This window comes from Belonocnema kinseyi, chromosome 4, assembly GCF_010883055.1.
Source record: "Belonocnema kinseyi isolate 2016_QV_RU_SX_M_011 chromosome 4, B_treatae_v1, whole genome shotgun sequence".
NCBI classification, from domain to species: Eukaryota; Metazoa; Arthropoda; class Insecta; order Hymenoptera; family Cynipidae; genus Belonocnema; species Belonocnema kinseyi.
The window spans coordinates 35,693,333-35,713,667 of NC_046660.1; the positions used below are offsets into that span (position 1 = coordinate 35,693,333).

At 25.9% G+C, this 20,335-nt stretch overlaps 2 protein-coding genes across 3 annotated transcripts; one reads left to right on the forward strand and one right to left on the reverse strand.

The window, feature by feature from the left end:
• Positions 1–3,836: 3,836 nt before the first annotated feature.
• Positions 3,837–19,127, reverse strand: LOC117170514 (peptide deformylase, mitochondrial-like). Of its 2 annotated transcripts, XM_033357288.1 has the most exons (4): positions 19,044–19,127; positions 18,516–18,616; positions 9,186–9,563; positions 3,837–4,013 (listed from the first exon to the last, which is right to left on the reverse strand). In XM_033357288.1, the coding sequence occupies exons 1-4, from the start codon at positions 19,045–19,047 to the stop codon at positions 3,906–3,908; spliced, it is 591 nt and encodes a 196-aa protein (XP_033213179.1). In that variant the 5' UTR covers positions 19,048–19,127; the 3' UTR covers positions 3,837–3,905. The 2 variants fall into 2 exon arrangements, with proteins under 2 accessions (XP_033213179.1, XP_033213178.1); XM_033357287.1 differs by lacking the exon at positions 19,044–19,127 and having other exon boundaries at positions 18,516–18,977.
• A 157-nt stretch (positions 19,128–19,284) lies between these two features.
• Positions 19,285–20,096, forward strand: LOC117170515 (U1 small nuclear ribonucleoprotein C-like). The gene has a single exon (XM_033357290.1). The coding sequence runs from the start codon at positions 19,466–19,468 to the stop codon at positions 19,934–19,936; it is 471 nt and encodes a 156-aa protein (XP_033213181.1). The 5' UTR covers positions 19,285–19,465; the 3' UTR covers positions 19,937–20,096.
• Positions 20,097–20,335: the final 239 nt, after the last annotated feature.

Genomic DNA, 20,335 nt, shown 5'->3' on the forward strand with positions numbered 1-20,335 from the left:
TTTAGTTTGTTGAAAATCCATCGCTTTTGGTAGAAAATTCATCTTTTTTGGTCCAAAATAAAAATTGAAATTGAACTATATTGTTAAAAATTTTCCTTTTTTTTTTGGTTAAACATTAATTTTTAGACTGACTATTTAACTATTTCATTTTTTGAAAATTCATCTTTTTCCGTTAAAAATTCAACAATTTGGATGCAAATTCAAGTACTTGATTGAAAGTTTGCTAAAAATCAACTTTTTTGTTTAAAACTGACCTATTTTGTTTGAAAAAAAGTTTTGAAACATTATTTTTTAAAAATAATTTGACTATTTAATTTTTCGTTAAAAATTGATATTTTTTAGTTTAGGATTTAAATATTTGGTTGAAAATTTCTATTTTTTAGTTGAAAATCTGTGTATTTTGTTAAAAATTTGTCTTTTTTTGGTATAAAATTATTCTTCCTGGTTAAAAATGTATCCTTTTTGTTCAAAATTTAACTATTTACTTAGTTAAAAGTTAAGCTCCTTTGACAAAAAAGTTATTTATTTTTGAAAATTCATCATTTTATTTGAAAATTCATCTCCCTGCGGTTTAAAATTTAACTATTGTTGACATTTTTTTAATATGAACACTATTTTTTTAAAGGCAAATTTAACTATTCCAATTTTGTTTGAAAATTTATATTTTTTAGTTGAAAGTTCAACAGTTTGGTTTGAAAATGTATCTTCTTTAGATGAAAATTCAACAGTAATTAGTTAAAAATTCATGTATTTTGTGAAAAATTCGTCTTTTTGGTTGAAAATTAAGTAATTTATAGAAAACCCATGTTTTTAATCTTAAAAATTAATTTTTTTAACTGGAAATTTACTTATTCTAGTTTAAAATTTATCATTTTGGTTGAAAATTTATCTCTTTGGTTGCAAATTCAACTATTTTGTTTAAAAGTAGCTTTTTTAAATTATTTTAAATAAGAATTTAACTATTTCATTGATGGTGTAAAACTTATATTTTGTAGTAGAAAATTTAAATATTTGGTTGAAAATTTCTGTTTTTTAGTTGAAAATCTGTGTATTTTATTAAAAATTTGTCTTTTTTGGTAGAAAACTAATCTTCTTGATTGAAAAATGGACCTTTTTGTTAAAATTTTAACTATTTACTTGGTTAAAAGTTAAGCTCCTTTGTCACAAATTTATTTATTTTTTTTTAACTCATAATTTTATTTAAAAATTCATCTCCTGTTAAAAATCCAACCATGTACATGGTTAAAAGTTGAGGTTCTTTGTCACAAATTTATTTTTATTTTTTTGAAAATTCATCATTTTATTTGAAAATTTAACAGTTATTAGTTAAAAAATTATGTATTTTGTGAAAAATTCGTCTTTTTGGTTAAAAATTCATCTCTTTGGTTACAAATATATGTTATATTTGAAGATTTAAATATTTGGTTGAAAATTTCAGTTTTTTAGTTGAAAATCTGTGTATTTTATTAGAAATTTTTTTTTTGTAGAAACCTAATCTTCTTGGTTTAAAATTTGTCCTTTTTGTTTAAAATTTAACGATGTGCTTGGTTAAAAGTTGAACTCCTTTGTCACAATTTTTTGTCATTGGTTGAAGATTCATAATTTTATTTTAAAATCCGTCTCCCTGTGGCTGAAACTTTTACTATTATATTGAAAAAAAAATTGTTGATAAACATTAATTTTTTAACTGAAAATTTAACTATTCCAATTTTGTTTAAAAAATTATATTTTCTAGTTCAAAGTTCAACTGTTTGGTTGAGAATATATGTATTTTGTGGAAAATTCGTATTTTTGGGTTGAAGATTGAACTAATTTACTGAAAATCCATGTTTTAAAATTAAAAATTAATATACATTTTTTTCTAAATTTACCTATTCTAGTTAAAAATTCATCATTTTGTGTTGAAAATTCATCTCTTTGGTTGCAAACTTAACTATTTTTTAAAAGTAGTTTGTATTATTCTTCTCTTAAATAAAAATGTAAATATTTCATTAATTATTTGAAACTTATATTTGTTAGTAGAAGATTCAACTATTTGGTAGAAATTTTCTCTTTTTCAGATGAAAATTTGTCCCTTTTAGTACAAAATTAATCTTTTTGGTTAAAGATTTATGTTTTTTTTTTTTAAATTTAACTATGTACTTGGCAACAAGTTAACTCATTTGTCACAAATTTATTTTTATTTTTTGGTTGAAGATTAAATAATTTACTGAAAATTGATGTTTTTGATGTTAAAATTAATTTTTTTACTGCAAATTTGCTTAGTTCAGCTAAAAATGCATAATTTAGGTTGAAAATTCATCTCTTTGGTTTAAAATTTAACTACTATTTTATTGAAAATTCTTTTACGACTACTAGTTCCTTTTAAAAAGGAACTTATACCCATCACTGTCGTGATCAATTTCAACGAAAAAAAGGTGCAACTCGCCTTTCCATCCACAAAAATGGTGCTTCAATGATCAAATATTCCAAAACGATTTCTTAATTTTAATGCACTTAATCATTGTGTTCCTAAATGTAGATAGGCTAAAATATCATAAATATACAATAATGCGTTTTAATGCAAGGAATTTCTTCCTGCTTTGTAATATAAGTTAGTAAAATACGTGAAAGGTAACGAAAATATTAAAAGAATAATTTATCTGAATTATTTTATTTTTAATTTAGAATAAAGCAGTTTATGCAAACTCTTGTTTAAAAAAAAAACAAGAATTCAACGATCAAATCTGGACCACAATAAACAAACAAAAATAACAACAACAAATCCTATTGTAATCTAAAAAAAAAATTCTATAATTTTCGGACAAAAATAAAAAAAAGGACAGAAAAATGAGAATTTCGATTCTCAGGTATCAAAGAAAGAGCACCTGTTCGTGGATGCTGTCAATTTCTACCAATTAAATTTTTCTTGCCTTGATAAAGGTACTGTACGAGTATCAAAACATTGGTAATGAAATTTTATTTATTTTTATTTTAAATGTTATTTTATTTTAATTTGATGATAATAAAAATAAAAAAGACGAAAAAAAAGAAAAAGAGAAGGAAGGGAATGTGATTGGCTGCCTTCTCATTTTTCTTTCCTTTTTTTTATTTTTGCCCGAAAATTATATAGATTTTTTTAAGATTAAAATAGGATTTTTTGTTTGTGTGTGTGTTTTTTTTTTTCGTTGTGGTCCAAATTTGGTCGTTGGATTCTTGTGTATTTTTAACAGGAGTTTGCATTAATTTGATTATTAGACGTTAAATAGCATTTTTAATTTGGATTTTAATCTAATTTAAATTTCTTAAATTTTGAAAGCAGTTTGTATAATTTTAAAGTTATTTTCCCAAGAAATTCTTAGTTTTTTAATGTATAAAAAAAAACTTCTCCTTTTTTTCACATTAAGACATTTGATGTTTTCTAAATGGAAAATTGTATTTGGTACAGATTTCGATATAAATTCTCAGTTTATACTGTGGAGCGAAAATACTCTGGGAAAACCAAACGCTTTCTAATACGCATAAGTATGATGTATAAATAAATGTAAAAATTTCTAGTTTTAAGGAATTGTAACTGAAATATAATTACAATTACATGTATGTAAATCAGGATAGAGTACATGTGCATAATTTTCCCCTAAGAAACTTTAAGTAGCCCACATCTCTCAAAATCCTACCTACATTCCTCCTTAAACTTCACAATTCCTGCATATTTTTAAACCTAAAATTTATTTTGTGAAAATAAACTGGCGTTAAATATTTTTAAAGAACATGTTTAAAGAAGTTGTAAAAAATTGTAATTTTGTGCAATAAATACTGCCCATAACACAATTAGTTATTTCAATAATTAGAAATAGTTATCATTGTAGTCAAAATTTATTTTACCTTTTATTTAGTATAATACTTGAGCTCTAGAGACTAAATAATTATATCGGGTGGAACGATAATTGCAGATTTCCTCTTCTTAAATTCACTTCTTGCCAAGCTGTTAACGAAAGCGTCGTTGGATCCATTTTATCCGTAAATAATACTCCCTGTGAAACGAGAATTAATAATTATTAAGCAAAGTGTGGAACAACATTTTTAGAAAATGGCTTTTTTTTGCTAGAAAATTATCAAAAATTCAAATACACATCGTATTAAAAAGTTTTGTTTGAGATCGTATTTTTTATGGCAGTAACATCTTTATCTTACATTTTTACATCTATTAAAAATGAAAAATTTTTGCAATAAAACGCATTTTCAACAAAATAATCATATTTTCAGCTAAATATGTGAATATATAATTTTTTCAAGCAAACTGTTGAATTTATAACAAAAAAAAATGAAATTTCGAAACAAAAAGATTAGTTTTCTGCCAATTTTTCTGCGTTTTTTCGCTTAAATGTGAATTGATTTAATACAACTTTGTTTGAAAGTTCATTCTTTTTAATTGAAAAGTCTTCTAATTATATTTTTGGTTCGGAAATCCACTAAATGGTTGAAAGTTTAACTACTTTGTTGAAAATTTATTTTATTGGTTCAGATTTAACTTTTTTTAATTAGTTGTTTTTTTGTTGTTATAAATTCAATTTATTCAATTATTACATATTTATTCATTCTTTTTTTTAATTCAATTATTTGCTCAAAAAATATTAATTTTCAGCAACAACAAAAAACTAAAGTTCAACCAAATAGTTCGATTTTCAACAAAAATTAAGAATTTTCAGCAAAAATGATACATTTTTCAACCAAAAAAATGAATGTTCAACAAATACAAATTTTTCAGTCAAGGGTGAAAAAAATTCACCCAAATTGAAGAGTTACATTATTAACAAAAAAAAAGGAAATTTCCAACCAAGAAGATTAGTTCGTATCAAAATAGACGAATTTTAAAATAAATAAGATCAATTTCAAACAAAAAAAGGAATAGTTGCATTTTCATTCTAAAAAATTGAATTTTAAACAAAATAGTTCAACTTTCATCCCAAAAAGATGAATTTTCAGCAAAACAAAAAAATTTCAAACAAATAAAAATGTTCACTGACGTTTCCTTGACTAATTTTACATTTTCCCTGGCCATTAATGTTTAAAGACCAAAATTCCAGCCATGTAACTTTTTTAATATAGATCATTTATGAATGGAATAAAACAATATTAAATTAAAATTTATTCATTGTTTACTAAATTACTCGAAAAAAGCTGGAAAACGGCATATTTAAACCGAAAAAGTGAATTTAGAGGCTTTTAAGGAAAATAAAAAAAAATGGATGAAATTCATAAAAATTTGAGGAGAATTGTAAAAAAATGTAAGTGAATTGAAAACCATTCAAAAATATGAAAAAATCAATTGAGTTCAGTAATTTTGAAATAAGTTCAAAAATTCAAGTGTATCCAAGAGGATTTAATGAAAATCTTAAGAATTCAAGCCGAGTTTACAAGACTTCAGGATGAATTTAAGAAAATTAATTTTAAACATTCAAGAAAATTAGAATAAATAAAGATGGTTTCAGGATAAATTAGTAATAATTCAAGGTGAATTTCAAATTAATTCAAATGAATTGCAAACAATATTTTAAAATCTCTCACAATCTTGGAAATCCTACGAAACCCCTCACTTCTTATAAATAAATATATATATAATAGACTAAAAATGCTCAAATTCTATAAAATCTTTTGAACTTTTTTTAAACTCTTGAAAATTCCAGGAATTTTTCAAAATAGCCTAAAATATTGCAATTAACTTGAAACTTTTCAAAGATCTTGAAAATTATTTTGAATTTTTGAAAGACCCTAAAATATTTAAAATGCTTTAGAACCGCTTCATAATTTTTAAACCTATTAAAAGTACTCTAAGATATTTAAAATCTTATGAAAATTACTTCGAATTTTAAAAAATATCCTAAAATTTTTCAGATTCTTTTAAATTTCTTCAAATTATTAAAATAAATTACCAATTCCTTGGAATCTTTTTAAATATTTTAAAATCTGAAAAATTCTATAAAACCCTGCAATTTTATGAAAATTGATTTATTTTCGAAAATACTGGAAAAAATGATTAAAATATCATGAGAGATTTTAAAATTCATTAAAATCTTTAGAAACTAATATTGTCGAATTTATTTTTAAAATAAAGAAAAACGTCCAATTTTTGTAACCTCTTAAAAATTATTTAAAACCTCTTCAAATTGTTGAAATCTATTGAAAATTCTTTCGAATCTTTTAAAAAATCCGAAAATCTTTGAAATTCTTTACAATCTTTAAAAATACCGTGGAATATTTTTAATATCTTACAAATTCGTCAGAGTTTGTCAAAAATACACTAAAATCTTTCAAATTGTTTAAAATCCCTTCAAATTATTGAATTAATTTGCAAATTCCTCTGATTCTTTTAAAATAACCTAAAATCTAATCTTTCCCATTAAATCTTTCTAAATTCTAAAAAATTCTTTAAAATCCCACGAAAATTTGTTCAAATTTCACATAATCATCCAAATCCTAGGAAATTCCTTGAAAATGTTTCGATCACTTGAAAATGCCTTAGAATATTTTAAAATACCCTGAAATATTTTAAATCCTTTGAAATCTTCTTAATTCCCTTAAAACTTTTGTAAGCTCTTTAAATTTCTTTAAAATTCAATAAAATATTTTGAAATCCCGTAAAATTAGATGCCTGAAGATAGTTTAAAATCCCGTGAAATCATTAAAATCCTTGAAAATGCTTTATTCTCATAAAAATGCCTTAGAATATTTTTAAATACACTGAAATATTTAAAATCCTTTTAAATCTGTGAAAATCCGGTAAAACTTTTTAAAGCTCTTTAAAATTCCTTGGCAGTTTTAAAAATAACCTAAAATCTTTTGAAATTCTTTGAAACCCCTTCAAATTTTTTTAATCAAATAAAAAATCATTTAAATTTTTTTCAAATACCCTAAAATGTTTAAAATTCTTTGAATGGCTCAATTTTTATGAATCAATTATTTGAAATTCAATAAAATATTATAAAATCCCCTGGAATCATTGAAATAATTAAAATCCTTGAAAATGTTTTAATGTCATGAAAATGCCTTAGAATATTTTTAAATAAACTGAAATATTATAAAATCCTTTAAAATTTTTTCAAACCCCTTGAAACTTTTGAAAACTCTTTAAAATTCCTTTTAACCTTTAAAAATACCCTAAAATATTTAAAATCCTTTGAAATATTTTAAAGCTTTTTAAAATCCCTTGGAAGTTTTAAAAATATCCTAAAATCTTTTGCGTTTCTTAGAAATCCCTTCAAATTATTAAAATCAATTAAAAATTATTGGAATTTTTTTAAATACCCTAAAATTTTTTTAATTCTTTAAATCACTAAATTTGGTGAATAAATTATTTGAAATGCAATACATTAAATATTAAATACCTAAAAGTAGATGTCTGATGATGGTTTAAAATCCCTTGAAATCATTCAAATCTTTGAAAAATCCTTGAAAATGTTTTAATGTCATGAAAATGCCTTATAATATTTTAAAATACACTGAAATATTATAAAATCCTTTAAAATTTTTTCAAACCCCTTGAAACTTTTGAAAACTCTTTAAAATTCCTTGTAACCTTTAAAAATACCCTAAAATATTTAAAATCCTTTGAAACTTTTTAAAGCTCTTTTAAATCCCTTGGAAGTTGTAAAAATATCCTAAAATCTTTTTAAATTCTTTGAAATCCCTTCAAATTATTGAAATCAATTAAAAACTCATCGGCATTTTTTTAAATACCCGCAAATCTTTTAAATTCCTTAAATCACTAAATTTTGGTGAATAAATCATTTGAAATTCAATAAAATATTATGAAATCCCGTGTAATTAGATGTCTGATGATAGTTTAAAATACCTTACAATCATTGAAATCATTAAAATTCTTGAAAAAGTTTTAATCTCATGAATATGCCTTAGAATCTTATAAAATACACTGATATATTTAAAATCCTTTTAAATCTTTGAAAATCCTTGAAACTTTTTAAATTTTTTTAAAATCCCTTGGAAGTTTTAAGAATAGCCCAAAATCTTTTGAAATCCCTTCAAATTATTTAAGTAAATTAAAAATTTCTTGGAATTTTTTTAAATACCCTAAAATCTTTCAAATGCTTTGAATCACTACATTTTTGTGAATAAATTATTTGAAAGTCAACAAAGTATTATAAAATTCTCTGCAATCTCTGAAAATCATTGAAATCTGCGGAAACCTTATCAAATCCCTTAGAATCTTGTTGAATATTCTAAACCCTTCTAGTTCTATAGAATCTTTTTAAATTCTTTAATATCACATTAAAATTCTTTTAAATCCCACATAATCATTAAAATCCATGAAATATACTTGAAAACGTTTTAATCTCATGAAAATACCTGAGAAACTTTTAAAATAGCTTGAAATATTTAAAATCCTTTTAAATCTTTGTCAATCGCTTGAAACTTTTTAAAGCTCTTGAAAATTCCTTGGCAGTTTTAAAAATACCCTAAAATATTTTAAATTTCTTTGAAATCCCTTCAAATTATTGAAATCAATTAAAAATTCCTTCGAATTTTCTTAAATACCCTAAAATCTTTCAAAATCTTTAAATGACTAAATTTTTGTGAATAAATTATTTGAAATTCAAGAAAATATTATAAAATTCAATATCTTAAAACCTTTTAGACTCTATAGAATCTTTTTAAATTGTAGGAAATTCCTTAATACCCATGAAAATTTTTTGAAATCCCACAGAATCATTCAAATCATCGAAATTTTTTTAATCTCTTGAAACTGCCTTAGAATCTATTAAAATAACCTGAAATATTCCAAATCCGTTTAAATCTTTTGAAAATACCTGAAACTGTTAAAAACTCTTTAAAATTCCTATGAATTTCCAATACCCTAAAGTCTTTAAAATCCTTTGGAATACCTTCAAATTATTGAAATCCATTAACAATTTCTTGGAATCATTTTTAAATATCAATGTGTTAATTTATTGAAAGAAAAGTGAGCAAAATTATCTTTTTATTTAAAAAGTGACTAAAAATGATTATATCCCTGATTATTTTTGACATCAACTTTTACAGAAATTCCCCGAAGTTTGCCATATATTTTTTAAATTCCTGACATTTCCCAACCCAACCAAATTTCTTGATTTTTCAGGTTTTCCCTGACCTGTGGCCACCCTGTAAATTATAGAAGGCACCCCGAAATGAAGACTTTTAATCAAAATTACATTCAAATGATCCAATTCGTGTTGGGCGATTCTGGCAGCCCAGTTTTTGGCATGCCACTCGTGAATTTCACCATCAGCGTTTAATCCAGTTATGAGAACTTCCTTATATCGAGGAACTTCCGCTTCAAGACCTACAGTGCTCACACATCCCTCGACGAATTGCATTAGTCCGTGATCAACAACTTTTAGTGTGGGATTTATAAAAATTTTTAGTGGAATAACTTCAAGTCCCTGAGCCTTTTGTCTGGTTGGCCCAGCAAGTCTAAAGTGTGTCTCGGAGAGCTCGGCGGTAAAAATTTGCATGGGAACGCCAATTTGAGGTGCAGACAAACCACACGCCTCATATAATCTCATCGTTTTCACCATATGATTGATTAACTGAAATCATATTGATTGATAATTGGACAACTTTATTTCAGGTAAAAGGGCGTCTTCAGTGGTGCAATAGAGGCCTGGCACGAAAAATTGTTCTAGTTGACATTCAAAAGTTACGAGTGTATTTGAATTTAAAAGGACTTAGGTGCAGATTATCAAAAAATGGCCTAAACAACAGAACCGATTTCAAATCAGACAGGGCCTTAAACTTGAAATCGCAGAATCTTTCGGTTCCGTACCTAAAGGAGGGCCAGTGAGAAAATAATTACTTTTTTGGTTCAAAATAACGTACAGCCCACAAATATTCACCGATTTGGACACAAAAATTGGGAAAAAAAGCTGATAAGACTTCTAAGAGAGTTATTGAGCATGATTTTTGAAGTAGGTTTTTAATTTTTTCATAAACAAACAAATATGACGAAAAAAATGGCCATTTCTTCTATTTGACGTTCCCGGTACTCGTCAATGACAGAAAAATGATAGAAATCGCTTTAGTTGCATAGAGTTACATTAAATAAGGATATTCCAATATTAGACAATTCATAAAAAAAATGTATGAACAAATTAATTGTTGAAAAATTTTTTTCTACGATTTTCCATGCAAGAGATTTAAATGAAAACAATAGTATATAATAAAATTTCTCTTATGGTTATAATTGTTTATATTATAAATAAATTTAATGTACAAATGCAGTAATCAGGCATTTTTCGACAGAAATATTCGTTGTTTTCGATGTACATTTGTTTTAAATAGGAAATTTGTGATAAAGTTTAGCAAAATTCTTAATTAGTTGATTAATCTTATGATTTTTTAAGCGAATTTAATAGACAAATGCATTATTAGGGCATTTCTCATCAGAAAAATTCGGTTTTATAATGCCAGTCTTTTCAGTTGGGAGCTTCATGACAATTTGAGCAACATTCGTAATAAGTTGATAAATTTTATGATTTCTTCAAACAAATGCGTTTATCAGGCATTTGTCGACAGAAAAATTCGTTTTTTTCGATGTCAACTTTTTTAATTAGGAACTTCATGAAAGCTTCAGCAAAATTTATAATTTTTTGATCATTTTTATGATTTTTATAAACAAATGCATTAGACTGGCATCTGTCGACGGAAAAATTGTGTTTTGTTTTGATGCCAGACCTTTAATTTAGATGTTCATAATAAATTCAGCAACATTCATGATGAGTTGATATATTTTATAATTTTTAAAAACAAATTTAACAAAACAAGTGCATTATTCGGGCATCTGTTGACGGAAAAATGATTTTTTTTCGATGCCACTCTTTTTAATGGGGAACTTCATGATGATTTCAGCAAAATTCATAACTAGCCGATAAATTTTATATATTTTTTTAAACAAATTCAATAAACAAATGCATTATACACGGTCATCTATCGACAAACAAAATTTTTTTTCGATATCCTAATTAAAAAAGTTGCCATAGAAAAAAAAAAGAATTTTTCTGTAGACAACTGCCTGATTAATGCATTTGTTGATTAAATTTGTTCAAAGAAATCATTAAATTTATTAACTTATTATGAATGTTGTTGAAATTCTAATAATGTTCCCAACCGGAAAGACATGAACAAAACGAATTTTTCTATCGAAAAATGCTAAATATATTATCGGGCGCGATTGTCTTCTTTCCAAAATCCACCGGAAAATGAATAAAGGTTTAAAATTAACAAAATGGCAGTGATTTTTCTACAAAAAATTAAAAATCGAGTTTCTCCAAAAATCTACTTTAAAATGTTCGCCATTTTTTTTAACTATTACTTTGATAGTAAAAATATCTTGTAAGTTTGATGCTTGCTAAATAACTTTTGTAGCCAGGAGAATTCTTTTTTCTTGAAATCGAATTTTATACTTTTTCTTATTCTTGGTTTACGAGAAAAAATCAAAAATTATATTTTTAGGAGAAAAAAATTCTCCCTACCTCAAAAATGGTTTAGCCTGCATGCTGCTAATAGAATGTCTTTGGAATTTTTTCTGGAAAACCTCACCTTTCTTATTCTCCCAAATATTTTTTAAAAGTTTCTAATAATAGAAGAAATGCATCTTATTGGAGAAAATCATTTTTTTTTTCAGAAAAACCGCCCAAAATTCCAGTAAGATTTCAGAATAAATTTCAAATGAATTCAAATTAATTGAAAAAAACATTTGAAAATCTACTACAATTTTTGAAACCTACGAAATCAGTCACTTATTATGAATAAATTCTTTGACACCCATTAAAATATTTAAAAATTTCGTCAAACTTTATAGTTCGAAAAGTCCTGGAAATTTTAATAAAATACCCATAACATTTTTGAGTCACTTTAAATAGCCTTAAAACTTTGTATAATACCTTCAAATATTTAAAATTCTTTACAATCTTTGAACTTTTTAAAAAATTTTGAAAATTCCAGGAGATTATTAAAATGCCCTAAAATATTGCATTAAAAAAAAAATTAACATTGAATTTAATTGATATTGAAGGCATTTAAAATGATTTCTACTTATTTGCATGGGCTTTACGATTTCCAAAGATTTCAAGGGATTTTACCAAATTCTTAGAGAACTTGAGGGAATAAATTAAATTTTATTGCTAAAGATCTCATTGTTTTTATATATTTTACATTGATTCTTATCGAATTGAAAAATTTATTAGTAGCATAATTTTGATACCTTAATAACAATATCAAATTTTGTCATTCTATACAAATAGAAGATCGAACCCTAAAATTTTCATAATCCCCCTCCCCCCGTCATTTTCATCTTAAAATATACTTGGATTAATAGACAACCACATTTATTCCGGAAGATTATTTTCGTTTTTATCTTTGGAAATCCTAAAAAATTCTTTTAGATTCTTGAAAACTGTTTAATTACCGCTCTTAAAAACCTGAAATCCTTGGAAATTCAATTACATAAACTCCTAATGTCTTATAAGATTCTTAAAAGTCCTTTAAAATCCCTTAATATCATTCGAAATCCGACAAACTGCTTTTAAATAGCTTAAAAAATTTTTTTAATTCTGAAAAATTTTCTTCGCAAAACATAAAGATCCATGAAAAGAAGTATATATCATTTGAAATTCCTTAAGAATGAATAAAATTGAACTTATGCATTAAAGTTATCTAAAACAAAAAGTTTAATGTAACTTATTCTCCAAATTTCTTTGAAATCTTTAAAAATCCTACAAAGTTTCTTTTAAATCGCTTAAAATCATAAAAATCCATTAAAACAAGTAGAAATAATTAAAAACCCCTTGAATATTTTAATATAAACAAACTTTAAATTTGTTATAATTTCTTAAAATCCCTTAACATTCTTGAAATCGCTAAGACATCTTTAAAATTTTATTTATTTTTCAAAATTCTTCAGAAATCACTTGAAATCATTTAAAATGCATTGAATATTTATTTTAAATCAAATTTAATTATTAAGGTTCTCAACAGAAAAACTTTCAAATCCCTATTAATCTTTGAAATCCCTTGAAATCTCTGTATATCCAATAAAATCATTTTAGTATTATGAAATTCCTTAAAATCCCTTAAAATCATTCAAAAACTCTTTTAATTTAATTTGATTTATCTTCCCAAGTTTTTAAGAAGTCCCATGAAATCTTTGAAAATATTATAATTTACATCCCTCGACATTTTTTTAATCTCTTGAAATCCTTTGCAATACCCAAAAATCCCTTAAAATATTTCCTTTAGAAATCCTAAAAATCCATTCAAATAAGTAGAATTAATTGATAATCTCTTGAAAATAAATGAAGTTGAAAGCTATTAATTAAAATCCACAAAAAGAACTGTTCAGATCGCTGGAAATCTTTGAAATTTTTAGAATCACTATAAATCCCGTGAAATTTCATTTAATTTCACTTATTTTCCAAATTTCTCTAAAAATTCCTTTGAAATTTTTGGAAAACTTGCCAAATTTTTTTAATTCGCTTGAAAAATTTAAAATCATTTGAAAACTTTCCATTGGAAATCGTCAAAATCCAATAAAATAAGTAGAAATCATTTCATTTCCCTTGAATATATAAATTAAACTTATTTATTAAGTTCTTTTTAAACAAACAGTTTAAACCCCCAGAAATTTTTTTAATTCGTTGGAATCATTGGAGATTCATTTATCTTTTGGAATTATTTCGAATCTTTCGAAATCACTTGAAATCTTTGCTATGTAAATCGTAAAAATCCACTAAAATAAGTAAAAATCATTGGAAATACCTTCCACATAAATTAAATTGAACTTATTCATTAAATTTATCTGAAAATAAAAAACTTTAATTCTCTAGAAATCTTTGAAATACCATGAAATTTTTGGAATCGATATCTGAAATGTTTTAAAATCTTTTCAATCTTCTAAAATCTCTTCAAATTTTTCAAAATTTAATGAAATTCCCTAAAATCCGTGAAAATATTTTTAAATTGATTTCAAGCTAATGAAATACTTTAGAATGACTTGAAATGTTTTTGAAATCCCATAAAATTCATAACCACAAAGTTTAGAACGTGCATATGAACGACGAAAAAAAAATTCTTTGCGACTTATTTGTAGCTGAAATTGTTTTTGACAATCTAAAAACGTATTCCATGCAAAAATATTGCAACATTTTTTATTGTGTGGTGGGGGAGGGGGGTGACTGCAAAGTGGATAAAGTTAATATATATTTAAAAGAGTAATAAGTCTAACTGTTCGGAATCAACGCCGGACGAAATTTTTTGGTGTTGAGAAACCTCGCTTCAACCTCTAAGAATCACCCCTATGATAAACGATATTTGATAATTCGGAAAATCGACCAAAAGAGCCAGAAGGTAATAAAAACTTGGGTATATAACGACTTATAAAATTCTCCCTTTTTTTCCCACGACTAATGCTGGTGGCAACAATTCTCACTCGGAAATTGAAAACCCATCCCTAATTAGTAAGTTCCATAAATTCTAGAAAATGTCCATTTCAGTTCAAAGCTAATACACATACGATCATTTAATAGCCTAAAAAATAATTAAAAAGCATCCCCGAATAATGGTAGTGGCAAAACATCTCGGTCAAATGCAAAAAACCACCCCTAATGAAATCCGATTTTTTTTAATTCAGAAAATCAACAAAAACAGCCAGAGGGTAATAAAAAGTTAGGTGTTTAACGGCCTGAAAAATTGCCCCTTTGGTTCTCCCGACTAATGCCGGTGGCAACATTTCTCGTTCGGAAATCAAAAACCCACCCCTAATTAATAAGTTCCCAAAATTCTAGGAAATGTCCAATTCAGTTCGAAGTTAATACACATAAGATCAAATGATAGTCTAGAAAATTAATAAAAAGCATCCCCCGATTTATGGTAGTGGCAGAACATCTCGGTCGGATATCAACAATCCACCCCTAATGAAATTGGATTTTTGAAAATTTAGAAAATCGACACAGCCAGAGGGTAATAAGAAGTTGGGTGTTTAATGTCGGCATTAATTTCGAACTGAATTGGACATTTTCTAGATTTTTTGGAACTTATTAATTAGGGGTGGGTTTTCTAATTCCGAGCGAGATTTGATGCCACCAGCATTAGTCGGGGGAACAAAAGGGAGAAATTTTCAGGACGTTAAATAACCAACTTTTTATTACCCTCTGGCTGTTTTTGTCGATTTTCCGCATTTTGAAATATCGTTTAACATAGGGGTGGTTCTTAGGGGTTGGAGCGCGGTTTCTCATCACCAAAAAATTTCGTCTGGTGTTGATTCCGAACGGTTAGACTTATTACTGTCTTAAATATATATTAACTTTATCCACTTTCTAGTCGACTTTTCTGTCGCATCTACGGAAATCACTTTAGGGGTTGTAACTCCCCCCCCCCCCCCCCCCCCCCCCGATAAAAATTTGGCAATATTTATGCATGGAATGCGTTTTTAGATTGCCAAAAACAATTTCAGCAACAAAAAAATCGTTAAAAAATTTTTTTTCGTCGTTTATATGAAAGTTCTAAACTTTGTGGTCATTAAAATTCGTTAAAATCATTTGGTTTATTTGAAATATTTTAATTCCTTTCAAATTTTGTAATTTCGTTTGTAGTTTATTTATTTTTGCAATCAGTTCCTTCAATATTTGAACATTATTTTCTATAATGATTTTTCTAGAATCATAAAAAAATTTTGACAAAATTAATTGTAGGAAAATCTTTATGGAACCATACTGGATTTTCTATAATATATGTTCGTAAGAGGAAATTACAAGGGATTGAATCTCTCAGAATTTTAAGAGAGTTCAAAGATTTCTAGCGATTTTAACTTTTTTAGAGAATTTTGACAAATTGGTTTTTTAGTTTAATTGATATTCAAGGAATTTCAAATGGTTTCTACTTCTCTTATGAATTTTTACGATTTTCATAATTTCTAGAGATTTTAATAAATCCAAAGGGTATGAAGAAGTAAAAAAAATGTCACACTAGATTTATCAGATTTTATAGGACCTTCAATTATTTTAAATAATTCACAGTATTTTAAAATATTTAAGCGGATTAAAAAAATGGACAAGGATTGAAAAAAATTGTGTAGCATTTCCAAAGATTTTAAGAGATTCCTAGAGAAAATTTTAAAATTTAACAAATTAAATGAAATTTCAAGAAATTTTAAGATATTTCAAGGAATTACGTGTGATTTGAATTTGTTGTTTTGAAAGGTATTTATTTAAAATATTTTAATAAATAAATTTAATTGATATTCAAGGAATTTCAAGTGATTTCTACTTAAATATTTCTAGAGATTTTTACAAATTCCAAAGATTTCAAGGAATTTTAGGGAATTCCTAGAGAGCTTTAAAGAATAAATTATATTTCATTTTAACAATTCCAGCAGGTGTGAAGAAATTTAACAAATTTCGAAGGATTTGAAAGGTTTTTCATTCTGTTAGAAGATTGTAAAGAATTTCAAGAGACTTCAAAGTTTTCAATTTATGTCAAAGAATTTTACAAAACTGAAATTGATTCCAAAGAATTTCGAGGGATTTTATGATATTTTAAAGACTTTCATAAGATTAAAGGATTTTATTGAATCTCCGTTGTTTAAAAAAGTTTTATTTAGTTAAAAATGAATTTTTTATTGTAAATTTGAATTAAATTTTTGATTAAAAAATGATTTCTTTGATTAAAAATTCTGTTGTTTTGTTGAAAATTCGACTTTATTGTTAATGAAATTTTATCTGTTTTAGGTGAAAGTTCAACTCTATTTTTAAAATTAGTCTTTTTCGTAGAAAAATAATATTTTATATTAAAAATTCAACTATTCGGTTAAAAATTCATTTATTTGTTTAATAATTCATGATTTTAATTTAAAAAACTTATTTTTCTTCAAAATTGAACTATTTTGTTTAAGCTTTTGTTTTTAAATTAATTTCTTCAACTGAAAATTTACCTATTGCACTATTCGTAAAAAATGTATATTTTTTATGAAAATTTAATTTCTTGGTTTAAAATTTATTTTTCTGTAAATTTGATTGTTTAAATTCAAAATCCATTTATTTGGTTGAAATTATTATTTTATTGAAAATTAAATTTTTTTAAATTAAATTTTCTTTTTGGTTAAAAATTTTACTGTTTTAAGTGAAAATTCAACTGTATAAGATTAATTTTCTTCTAAAAAAGTAGAATTAAAAAAACAGTTGAATTTTCACTTAAAACAGTAAAATTTTTAACCAAAAAGAAAATTTAATTTAAAAAAATTTAATTTAAGAACTATTTGGTTAAAAGTTCATTTATTTGAATTATTTTAAACAATTCATGGCATTTTAAACTATTTAAGCGGATTCAAAAGAATTTACAGGGATTGCAAAGAATCGTGTAGCGTTTCCAACGATTTTAAGGGATTCCTAGAGACAATTTAAAAATTTAATCAAGTGAATGAAAGTTCAAGATATTTCAAGAAATTACGTGAGATTTGAATTTGTTATTTTGAAAAGTAGTTTTTTAGAAAATTGTAATGAATAAATTTAATAGATATTCAAGGAATTTCAAGTTATTTCAAGAGACTTTAAAGTTTTCAATTCATGTCAAAGAATTTTACAAAATTGAAAAATAAATTAAATGAAACTTCTAGGGATTTTAAGATATTTCAAGGAATTAGAATTTTAATGAAACAAATTGAATTGGTATTCAAGGAATTTCAAATTAATTACACTTATTTTCAGGGATTTTTACGAGTTCCAAAAATTTCAAGGGATTTTACCAAATTCCTAGAGAACTTTAGGGAACAAATTTAATTTAATTTAAATAATTCTAAAAGGTGTAAAAAAATTTTTTTTAAATCGAAATATTTCAAAGCTATAAAGTGATTTAAAAAGATTAAAAAATGTTCAAGGAATGTCGAAAAATTTCAAAAAATGTAAGGGGTTTCATAGGTTTTCAAGAACCTCCAATTATTTTAAACAATTGACGGGATTTTAAGCGTTTCCAAAAATTTTAAAGGATTTTTAAGGAAATTTTTGTAAATAAGTGAAATACAATTGCAAAAAATTTTACAGAATTTTCAAATATTTTATCAGATTTGAGGATTTTATTGAATTTCTGCAGTTTAAAACATTTTTTAGGGATTTTGAAAGGCATATTTTTCGAGAAATTTGAAGAATAATTTAAATTGATATACAAAGAATTTCAAATGGTTTCTACTTATTTTCAGGGATATTTACGTGTTCTAAAGATTTCAATGGATTTTATGAAATACCTAGATAACTTTAGGGAATAAATTAAGTATTATTTAAACAATTGCCAAAGGTATTTCAACCGATTTGTATAATTAAAATCCGTTGAAACTGAAATCACGGAATTGAAATCTATGGAAATATTTTCAAATCATTCGAACCACAGAAACGATTATTAACTAAATAAAAAAAAAGAATTCATCACGCTTTGATTCGTTTACTCCTCAATTGCACTATTTTAATTGTAAATTATTGACAAATATTATTGATACTTACAAACTGAAATTCCTTTGTTTTAATTAGTTCTGGTTCCACTATTCGTGCCGGTTGACGAAGAACTGGATCTCCGATTTGACAAGCATGATTATACGGCGGTTCTACATTTTTCGACAAACCCAATTGTTTAAAAAAAAACGAAAGTTTGCGAAGTGAGCGACTCATGATAAAGTTGTAAAAAATCTGCTTTAAATCTAGAATGTACCTAATATTAACTTTACAACAATCAAAAAGAGTCTAAGCTGATGACATGTGCTTTAAATTGCAAAATTTCCTTCTTTACTTTTCGATCAACTCCAATAATTACACTTTTCCTAAGTAGGAGTCTTTAACTTTTCACTTAAAATTAACTTATTGTTAGGATATTAATTAATTCTCGTACAAAATTACTTTAAGGACTGAAAAGAAGTAGGATCGTACGTGCATAGTTCGAAAAGATTTTATAGGTTATGATTATGTCACCAGAACAATAGCAGACGACAAAAAAATAATGTATGCTTGTTTACTACGCTAATAGCTTACGCTTACGCATTCATTCGTGATTGGTTGTAAGTTGCCCGGTAGTTTTAAATCGATGAATTAGACTTCCAAAAATATTCTACTAAATTCATAAAATTTCCATACTACTATTTATAATAAAGTAAATTTAAGATTACAAAACACCAAAGAATTATCAACTCTAATGTAAGCACTAAAAATAATTATCGTTTGATTAGCGCTTGCGCAAACATATTTGTTTGGTTGGCAACGAAAATATACTCGAACATAACCTAAAAAACTGCACCTTTCATTTGGTGAAACTCGTTAAGCAAACGTCAGTTGTCGTTGTAAAACATTGTAAATATCCGTACAAAAACTGTTCAAAGTGTTTAAAAAAATAGTTAATTGGTAGTTCCAGATACTACTGCAGCCAAATCTGAGGCCTAAAACATATCGAAAAGTCTAAAAAAATGCCAAAATACTACTGCGACTATTGTGATACCTATTTGACACACGACTCACCAAGTGTAAGAAAAACTCATTGCCAGGGGCGAAAGCATAAAGATAATGTGAAATATTTCTACCAAAAATGGATGGAAGAGCAAGCTCAGCAACTTATCGATGCCACAACGGCAGCATTTAAGGCTGGAAAAATAGCCTCAAATCCCTTCGCTGCCAGTAAAGGTGCGGCAATTCCACCGCCCCCAAATCTTGGACCGCGACCTGGACCTGGTATGCCACAGGGTCCTCCAATGATGCCTCCTCCGGGAATGCATCCTGGAGGTCCAATGATGATGGGGCCTCATGGACCAATGCATCCTCCGATGATGGGATTGCGACCACCGATGATGGGGCCCATGGGACCAATGGGACCCATGATGGGACCAATGGGACATATGAGACCGCCACCGATGTCCCAACCACCTCCAATGAAAAAATGAGTGTCTTGTGTGCTTTTCAATTTAGTGCAAAAAAAGATCATTGTAAATAATGCGAGTTTAATATTGGTGTTCTTATAACTGTGCAAAAACGTCTATGAATATTATTTACTGTGTGGATGATTATTGTTTTCTGTTTACTAATAAATGTGTTGATTTTTAATCACTGCTTTTTATTTATTTATTTTTTTCGATAGTGGTTTACTGTTTGTGTATTAAGGACTGAAATAATAAATCTGAGAAATTTTTCTACCTTTATTACGTATAGTGTTTTTAGGAATTATTGATATTATTAATATTAATCATTTAAGGGCATGCGACACAGTGGGATTCCTACATTACCAACCTCTTTTTTCCATTGAACAAAATTTTTTTGTGAACCATAGAACTTTTTTGGTAAAT